This window comes from Oryzias melastigma, linkage group LG7, assembly GCF_002922805.2.
Source record: "Oryzias melastigma strain HK-1 linkage group LG7, ASM292280v2, whole genome shotgun sequence".
In the NCBI taxonomy this organism is placed as follows: domain Eukaryota; kingdom Metazoa; phylum Chordata; class Actinopteri; order Beloniformes; family Adrianichthyidae; genus Oryzias; species Oryzias melastigma.
In genome coordinates this window covers 13,637,387-13,647,920 of record NC_050518.1, presented here as the reverse complement: position 1 = coordinate 13,647,920, position 10,534 = coordinate 13,637,387, and the positions used below count along the sequence as shown (strand labels likewise).

Genomic DNA, 10,534 nt, shown 5'->3' with positions numbered 1-10,534 from the left:
AAAAAAAAAACAAAACAAAAAAAAAAAACAAGAAGACGTTAATAAAAAGCGATCAGAAGATCAAGTGAAGCAGCTCCAGTTAGTTTCAACCGATCGGATCAACAAAATAAAAGTTTTTAGGCTCTTTAGATGAATAGTAATGAGAGAAAATGTCAAAATAACCACCTGTGTAGAAGATATAAAGCTGGCTACAAAGATGCGTTTTGTAAGACATAAAGGGAGAAAGTTACATCATTAATAATGCGTCCTCCGAAAAGTACAGGAGCAAGTCGAAATGCAAAGATTTGACTCCTTTTTCCAATTCTAATTGGAATCAGCCGCATACAAAATAAAAAAGTTCAGCATCGTCTCGACGTTCATCTTTTAAAACCAACAACTGTTTAAAAACAAACTTTTATTGAAAATACCGTCTAGAAATAAAAGGTGACGTGTGTTAGGACGTAATAGAGAAAAAAACAGCACGTGCACAGTTTCTGCAACGTTATCAGAGTCTGAGAAAGATTTAAAAAAATAACATGCACGCACAAGCACAAATGCTCTTACTCATCAAAAACTTCTGAGCAAGGCTTTTTAAAAATAGAACGAATTCCGGCTACACAGTGGGATTTATTTTTGGGCTACATGAGCCAAAAGTGGGGCTGTGGATTAGCCACACATGTCGTTTTAACGATGAGGCGCACACGCTGAGGTGTCTCCAGTCTTTTGAAGCCCTGAGTCGGTCCCACAGATGAGACCGAGTGCTCTCCTCGTTTGCAGGGAGGCTCTGAAGGTCCGAGCTAATGGTCGAGCAGCACTGATGCTTGAGGATCATATTTCATTAAAGCTGGCCCTAATGATCTCCTCAGATTGTAAATAATTTGAAGAATTTTTTGAAGAAAACATAAGAACAGCAGTCAAATGGCTTGAAACAGCTGCATTGAGTCTGACGTTAAGACACTAAAGTTTGCAGCTGTCATGACTGCTGCATCCAACAGAGGACGGCTAGTTAGCAGTGTTTGACATGAGCAGTGAGGACTGTCAAACAACAGCGTCACACCAACAAAAGGAAGATAGAAAAAAAAATGCTGTTTTTCATGTAAATCGTCATTAGTAAAAATAACATCCAGCTGTACCCAAAGGAAGCCGATTTCCACGGGCGACAGGGGGTGACTCTCCTGCAACCTTCAGACACCATCCTCAGGGGATTCTCGGTGGCTTCCAGCGGTAGAGATGCGTGTCTTCTGTGGAAGGACAAACAGTGTCAGAGCAAAATACAAACCTGCTAACGTAAAATGACAGATAGGGAGGGAAAAAGTCCTTCACATGAAACGTTTGAGCCCAACAGGGGTCACAGAACAGATGACTCCTTTTTTCTTTGTTAGGAACTGTTTTTAAACTTCAGAAAAGTGCAGAGTAATATTCCTGTAAGGCAGTTAAAGCAGCTTACTTCTCTATTGTGCTGCGTTATGCATTTTTAAATGGAAACATGTCAGTGTTTAGCAAATTAATCCTTTATGACAGTGTTAACAAAGACAAACTTCTATATCTATAAAGTTTAGATCGATTCAAATTGATTAATCAATCTTATCAACCCAGCCCTATTCTTAAATGTATGTATTTGACAATATTAACATTGTTCTTTTTTTTTTTAAATCAAGCTGTCAGTAGATTTCAAATACAGCACATTTGGGCCAAAGCTGTTTTACTCAGCATGCTTCACATGAACGTTGTTGTGTTTTTCATTTGTTTTAATCAGCTGCTGCTTTCTACAAGCTGCAATCAGATCGACATCACAACATCGTAAGGATTCTGGTTTTGTTTTGTTTTTTTAGGTGCAAATAATCTGTTAGGTGAAATGCTTGATATTCCTGCATGTGAAACTGAAAAGTCTGCTGATTTTGTGGGATGGGCAGCAAGGTAATGCAGCCCCCCCCGACTCCCTAACTAGCACTTGGTCGCCTCACAGGTATAGTCTGAATCCCTGCTGTGATGATACAGAATGTTCTTTCTGGCTGCATAATCTGTGTTGGATGCAGCATTTCCAAAGGGTGAGAAAGTGCAATAATTTACATGATTCTGGCCGAGACTCCAATCTGTTTTTTTTTGTACAAACACCAGTTTTGATCGGAAAACTGTTGATTTTGTCCAAAAGCTGTAATCAAATTCAAGTTTAGCTGAGTTTATTCTAATTTAAGATTTTATTTTTTGGTTATATGCAACTCTTACATGAACAAAAATGTTGTGCAAAGGTTTCTTGAGCCTATAAATGTTACTAGCACAAATAAAAATGGGGCTGCACAGTGGCGTAGAGTTTCGAACTCTCACTTCAAATCAAATTTTATTCTTACAGCCCTTTTCCAAATCATGTCACTCAAAGTGTTTTACATAGTAACCCCCTACTTAAGTACGCTACCACAGGACCCCCCAGATCCAATCAAAGAGCAAGAATCCGAGAGCGACTTCCTTCACTGAGAACACCAACATGGGGGTCCCTCTGAGTTAAAACTAAAATATAAATATAAAATAAAAGGAATACATGTCACATAAATAAAATCCATAAAATTGAAACAGATGGTAAATAAATAAACCTTACTACACAGATATAAATCAGTAAAAGTATATAAAAGTCAAAGGAGTAAAGAGAGAACATGAAATAATTCATATATGAAATACGTTTCTAAATTTCAACTAAAAGTCAAGTTAAAAAGGTAGGTCTTGAGGTTTCCTTTAAAAACATTAACACTATTATCGTTTTTGTAAAGCTGTCATTTCTGATGGATCTTACATTTTTGGTTCAATCTTTTTATTTTAAACGGTTAATAGTCCATCCAAAGAAATCTGTTTGTCTTTTAATCTCATAGAAATAGAAAATTCAAGGGGACTATTACTCAGCTGAATGCAAATGTATGATGACATCTATAAAGCGATTCAACTATTAAATTAAAAGTGCAAATACTCCTGCACTGCCAGGGCTGTGTGCTTTTAAGTGTGGAGCCTGCAGGGAAGCTGAGCTGAACAAACAGGTAAAAATCTCTGACTGTGAACAAGATCTGAAATTGGATTTTGTCAACAAACTATCTAATCTAAGGTTGGATACTTGGATGATTTGCGTCGTGTCATTTAAAAAAAAAACAAACCCATAAAACAGTTTAAATAGTAAAACGTCATCCTCCAACAAGACTGTGATTATATATTCACATAACTTATTCACTGCTATTTTCAGGAACTAGAACATTAAAGCTCTTATTTTGAAGGTGCTGATTCATTTCCTTGATTTAAAGGTTTATAGCAAAAAAAAAACAAAAAAAAAGCAACCAAGATGAAAATAATGAGTTAATATATTGTAAACAAAAGCTCAACTTTCTGCACAGTTGCAAGTTTAGCCTAAAAGGAATGAGCATGTGGGAGCAGATTTAATCGTATTATCTTACATGACACCGACTGATGAATCAGGTTTCTGTTGAGCATTTATAGCTCTTTCTTTTTGCAGCGGTGGTGCAGCACACACAGTGTTAGCTGCTGCTGCTCGGCCATTTCTCATATCCCTCCACAGAAGACGTGGTCCTGACAAAGATTTCTCGTAGCCCAGTTTCCACTGAGCCGTGGCACGTCTTGACTGGCTGTCTCGGATGGACCAAGCGCATTTCTCAAGCTGTCAGTTTGCAGTCAAACACCGGCAGCCGTCACCAACAACCGCATCTTTACAGAGATTGAGCGGTTTGTCAAAAATACAGTCACCCAAAAACTAAAGTGGGGCATTAATAGGACTATCGGCTTGAATAGTTTTTAAAGGCGACGTCTACAACACTCCAGACTGGAGATAATTGTGTCACAGCTGCTGTTTTGTGAAAGATATTCGTCAAGCTGAATTATTAATATAAGAAAAGTTAATGCCCTAATCCTGCTAAGAAGTGAGCAATAAATCCAGAATTTTATTTGCAGTTTTGAACTACTTACTTCATAGAATGAAATGCTTTAGTTTAGTTCCATAAAAAGTTTGTTTTATTTTTTTTAACTAGTGTCTTCATTCTGAGTTTCATTTAGGTCCTGCAGGGTGAAATATCTCAAACAACGACTCGCTATCCAGCTTGCCTGGTTGGTTTTGAAGAAGACGAACAGCTCAGCGTCGTTCTCATCAAAGCGGAGCGTGGCTCTCCTTAGCAACAAGAGATGGGGAAGGAGGCAGCAGAGGACGGCAGATTCAGGCCGCCCCTGAGGACGGCGCTGGCTGGCTGAAGGTGCAAGACTCCACTGGTGAGGATTTGACAAACAGCAAAGTCACCTTCATTCCCCGCAGACTAATACCAGTTTAAAGTCCCACTCGATTATCTTTTGATCCATTTTAAAAGTGTTTCCAGTGGTATTTTAATTATGATCGTGTCATTTTTAGGAAAAATATTGAAAAACCCACGAAAATTCACCAATATTTCATAAATAATGTGTTTTTTAGAGTGCCAAAGGTGATATATTATCATATATATGGATATAGTTTACTCTGAAAGGCTTAAGAAAGTCATAAATAAATAAGGAAGACTCCATTTTGCAACACCATGCCATATCCTATGGACAGCGCTTGGTTGGAGCCAATTTCATTCTCAAACAGGACGATGACTCAAAACATACCTACAAATTGTGCAAGAACTATTAAGAGAAGAGGCAGGCAGCTGGTGTTATATCTCTAATGGAGTAGCTAGTGCAGTCACCACATCTAAACCCCATTGAGCTGTTGTGGGTGGAGCTTGGTGGACAACTTGTGGGAGGGGCTTCTAGAAGAGTAAAATGGTAACAGCTAAAAGGCCAAAGATCTGCAAATGGAGGATTCCTTATTGAAAGCAAATTTTATAAGAAAAAAAAATGATAATTTCAAATAAATATCATTATTTCTAACCTAAAGTAAGTGTCTTGACTCTTTTTTTTGCTCATTGTACAACTCCTTTGGTAAATAAAAGTGCGACTTTTCATGAAAAACACAAAATTGCCTCAAACTTTAGAATAATAAAAGTCCTCCATCATGAGGAAAATACTACAAGATGATGTTAAAAACACCATTTAACACCAGAGGCGTCCAAGGTGACGCTTAAACGCAAAATCTTTATCATACTGTAACTTTCCAACCGTTAGCATGATCTACGTAATTCCAGCTGATTCTGAAGGAGAAAAGCGGCGTGAGCGCCGCTTTTCTCCTTCAGAATCAGCTGGAATTACGTGGATCGTGCTAACGCTAAAAAAGTTTTAGTAAATCAAAGAACATTAACAAACTAGTCATTTTTGGGTTAGAAATCCATGTGAATAAAGTGTAGCTCGGTCCACATGTGGTTGTAGAAAGCGGCATGAAACTGCAGCTTTTCAACAATTCCTGCTTCAACAAAAATAATCTGCCTCCATGATCCCCTTTTGTTACATGTCCAATGCCTTTGACAATAAACTATGCTTTATTATTAAGTCGGCGTTCTATTCTAACAGGGAGCGAGTCGGAGCTGATGTGTGAATGAATAGGAGAGTAACTGCGGCTGCTGCTTGGAGACGCACTTTGAGAGGGGTCGCGACCTCCACTGCAACAGCTTTCTACTCCTCACTGTCTCCTCTTTAATAACGGTCGAGCCGTATAATCCATGTTTCGCCGAGTCTCTGTGGAGAACTACGGGGAAATGAAAGCCACAGGTCTGGCTAAAGCTTTCCAGAATAAATCTCCAACCAGGAACGGGCTGGGCCGAAACCAAACATCTGAATAAACAAATAGATAACACTGCTAAGAGGGACCGCCGTCATGGACAGGGTGTCCCTGCGGATGGGGGATTTCAATTAGCTCTCTGCTGTTTAGACGAACCCACCATCCATCACAAAGCTCCCCATTCACAGGTAAACAGATCTGAAGAAGCATTTTCTGCAGCTGTGATTAAGTGACGGAGCGCTTTTGTGCGTTCGCTTTTGTCACTCGGGTTCCAGAGTGTGGGGGGAAAAATAAAAATTCATCAGGTGGAGATGGAGGCGGAGGTACATCTCATTAGACGTTCACCGAAGAACAATCCAATAAAAGCAGGTCACAGAGGCTGCCGAGAGATGCCTAAACACCTCAGCCGAGTTCCAATCACATCTGAATGAAGCCATCCATTCTGATTACACTAATTAAACACCATTGTGACGCTACTCCTCTCACATTAGGCACGGAGTGTGAGTGCCGGAATAATTTGGTATGATAGGAAAAGTCGATCTCTGTCTCCACACACACAAACTCCTCTCTCACGCTACTGCACTAGCAATCCTGCAGGAGCGCGGGCTTATTTATTTATAACACCTCTTGCAAGTTAAGTGGCTTCCACATCTGTAATGGCAATCAGAGTCACTGCACAATCATGCAGAACTGTGAACAGCGAGGCTCACTGGTAGCACGCTGGGGGACGGTAACGAGGAGGGGGGGAACACGTACGAGTCGGCCGTCAGCAGAATGCTGCTCTGGCACCAAGCCGTCCACTGCATGGATTGAAGCTACGTCAGGAACAAGCCAGGGGAGTGATAATATCTGCCACAGATGTTGCCTCGCGTCAGCTGCAAAATATTTACTCTAATATATTGATACTACACTCTTATAACGTGAGCCACTGGGAATAAAACGCACACAGAACGTGTTGAATGAAACTGTTATGGTATGAAAGCATACATTTTTCTAGATAGAATTAATAACTATTACACTTTATGATTAAATATATGTAATTTCATATATAATATATTATATATTTTTTTGTTTGTTTATTGCGTGAATGCCGTGGAGCATTCACACTACAGGGATCCAAGTTCTCCAGTCTTACAAAAGAAGTCCACAGTTCTTTTAAGTGTTTTAAAGGTTTTTTCCCACTGTGTGCTGTAAATATAAAGGTTATTTTAAACTATTTTGGGATTCATGTAATATTTTAGTTGCTAATATCATGGCTGTTTTGGCATCTACTGGTGTTTTTGAGCTATTTTGGAGATTCACCTTCATATTGGCATTATGGTAGCTTAGCTAGCTACATAGCTTTACTAAGGCTTTTTAGGCTATTTTGGATATTAACTAAAATTTCAGCTACATGCTAGCTGTTTTGGCTAGTTTGGAGTTTAGCTGATATTCTAACCAAAAGCTGCCTATTTTGGCTAAATTATACATTTTACCTGTTTTTTAGGGTAATTTGGAATTTAGCTAATAGTTTAGCAAACTATCAGCAACTATTAGCTTCAGTTATCAGCCTTAGCATTTTTAGCTATCAATTTCAGCATCTTCAGCTGTCTACACTAGCATCTTCAGAGCCCCCGCATTATCACAGGTAATGCTATATATCCAGTGCTTTCTGAAATTTTTATTGTTTTGGACTGAAACCAGTTCATCAAAATTCTTTCAGTTGTGGTTTTTAACGAGAAACACAATAAATACAAACTTTGTGCATTTCTGAATATGGTTCAAAGTTAGCTTTTTCTAATACAAATGCTCTAGTGTCATGTTAGATATTAATGATTTAAGGTGTAGAGGTCAGAATGAGATTTCACTAAATCTGTGTTTGACTTTACTTCAATTAACACCTTTCGTTTTAGAAACCCGCTCCAATTAAAAACCTGTTTTTGGTGTTTTTAACATATTCTTGTAGTATTTTTATGATGAACGACATAAAAATGAAAGATTAAAACTGCATTTCTGAGTTTTTCTTTATACAAATTGTGACCAATCAGAAGCGTATGAAAAAAAATCCCTGCTCCTCTCCATTCTGATACATCCACTTGCAGACAAAAAGATCAATCAACATAATTATTTTCTTTGTCCGAGCTGACATCTGGATCAAAACTGTACGTCTGATAGCCGTTTTTGTTGCACCGGTAATGTCAGCTTGGAGTTGTGAGGGGCTGTAAGCTAGCGGGAGACAGTAAGCAAAGGGATGATGGGAAATTAGCAGAGACTGACTTCCGCACCAACATTCCCACCCATAACTCTGAGATGAACTACTGCCGCTGTGCAGAAAATATGTCCTAGAAAACAACAGTTTTTTTAAATTTTACTTAAAAACAGCATAATCATAATTTTAAAACACCACTGAGAACACTTTTACAACAGACCGAAATATGATTAGCAATGCAATATAATGTCAGAAATAATTAGACATCCTGCACCACATGGGGCGATAAATGTTTGTTTTGTTTAGTCAAGGTAATCACACAAACCACATGGTGTAATCAAGTAAAAATGTGGGGTACTTTTATTGTACCCCACACAAATAGAAATATTAATGTTGGTGTTTTTTAAACTACATTTTTGCTGTAAGTTTTTTCTTATAAATAGGATTTCAGATGAATGGAAATTAGTTAGAAATGTTATAAAGATCCTTTTAAAGAAGTTCTGTTTACAAATTTCTCCTCACCAGTTTGAGCATCTGTGCACTTTCTAAACTGTAAAAGAATTTTACATTTTAAAATTATTTAAACTTTTTTTTTATTTTATTGTGGCAGCTTATGAAGTTTCTCCGTGATAGATGACTTTTGGTAATCTGGCCAGGTCATGACCTTTGTTTTAATAAAAGGGGAATAAAAAACTATTTTGAAATATTCAGCAATTAATGGTGGTGGGAAGGCATCCAAGATTCAAACTAGAAAACCCTTTAAAAGTTTAATGAAGATCGTGAAACATAAAACCCATTTCCATCCTTGATCAGAACCAGTTGGACTCACAGAGTCACAACCTTATAGAGTTTCTCTGCAGGATCAGTGAAGGGGCGTTTAAATCTGAGCAGGTCACAGCCGTTTTTCCCGTCAGACATTCTGTCACTTTGTTGCATTGCTGCACCTGTGTCTAATTTGACTATGCAAAAAGGTAAACAAAAAAAAATCTAACTAAAAATACTTGCAATAAAACATTCAAAAAGTTTTTGTTTTTTTAAATTCAAATTCAAACCTGTTTTTTATGAACCCAAGGATGTTTGCAAAGCATACTGATGGAGCAGAATTCACTTATGAAAGCCATGAGAGACAGGATGCACTTACCTGCTAATGCATCTCATTGAGCTGCATCTGTTTTTCATAGGGTGTTATACATGAATGGAGCTTTGTTGTAGCACCACTTTGGTGTCCTTTTCTGCGCTTTTAAGGGGCTTTAAGGAGATGAGTAGTTGCAAGGTCCCCAGTTTTTAGGCGGATGCATTGGAGAAAATGAATCATGATTTTAAATGAAGCTCTATTTTGAATGAATGGTGTATTTTTCCATTTTAAATATTTGTAAATTTATTCCTCTATTACTGGACAAATACAGAAAAATGTTTTTTTGTTTGTTTTATAAGTTTGGAGAAAAAAAATTGCTCGTCATCTTTTTTCATATTGTAAAAGCGTTTCAAGTGGTCTTTTAATTATGATTGTGTTGTTTTTAGTCAAAATGAAAGAAAAAAAAATTGTGGATTGACTGCTGGCACAGAATAAGCCCGCCCCACTTCCCATCATCCATCTGTTTACACTATCCCACTTGCTTACAACTCCAGCCTAACATTACTGATGCAACAAAAATGGTGAGCAATATCGAAGCTATCCAGTCATACAGTTTTGAGACAGATTCCAGTTTGGATGAGGAAAACAAAGATGTTCATGGATCTATTTGTCTGCAGGATGCATCAGAATGGGAGCTTGTCGCTTGCCGTTGGAGCTTCTACGTCAAACCTACAAAATGGCATTTTTTATGCCACAACAATCTGAATAAAGACATACTGAGAAATACAAAGTTCATCTTAATTATCTTAATATATGTTCCATGATGAGAAAAACCCTACAAGAACATGTTAAAAAGGGTTTGATTTGTTTTAGATTAAATCTGTATTTCTTTTTCAGACAAGGATGATGGTTCTACACATGGGAATGGGAACTGCATCCTTCTTTTAAATCACAATGACGATAAAAAATAATGGGGTGCCAGCTTTATAGTAACAAAGAAAACATCCTGAGATTAGGCCAAATGCACAACCAAGAACGCAGAAAGCTGCTGCCATTTGGGAGGTTTCCAACCACATCAAAACATCGATTTGGTGAGATGGGATTGTTTGCCTCTGAAGCCCTGTCCTCCATTTCCACTGCACTAACTACAGCTGGAAAATAAGGTCGAAACAAAAGTAAGGACGTACATCTGTTCCTACAAGAAAGATGAAAGGAGATGTTTGGATGCAGAAGTTAGAATATTGGAGGTTTTTTTTTTTTAAAAACAATTCCTTTAATTTTTGGGGGTAATTTTTAAGGAAAAAATGAATACTTTCTTGTCTCTGATCAGTAAATATTTTATAGCTGTTTTTCAATTATTGATACTGTGAGCTTCAGTGTGGAACGAAGATGTTGAAAACTGAAAATTTACAGTTTATTATACTAAAAACATTTTTCTTTTTTTGAGGGGGGGCTTGTTTTTGACTCAAATCTTCATCCTGTTCCCATATTATTTAAATATTTGTTAAGTTTACATCAAATTGAGCTTTGGATCCTCAAACATGGATAAGCTAATATTGAGTAACTTGTCAAACACTTGAAATCGATTGAATATCATCTCTTTACGTAATCTAATTTTGTT

General features: G+C 37.6%; 1 protein-coding gene across 3 annotated transcripts in view; it reads right to left on the bottom strand.

Moving 5' to 3' along the window:
- The window catches only part of LOC112158990 (IQ motif and SEC7 domain-containing protein 1), a 112,538-nt gene that overhangs the window by 74,194 nt on the left and 27,810 nt on the right, over positions 1–10,534 (bottom strand). For all 3 annotated transcript variants that reach the window (XM_024292725.2, XM_024292731.2, XM_024292733.2), the window contains exon 3: positions 1,113–1,220. In XM_024292725.2, the coding sequence (XP_024148493.1) occupies positions 1,113–1,220 (108 nt within the window). The remainder of the gene's footprint in view (positions 1–1,112; positions 1,221–10,534) is intronic.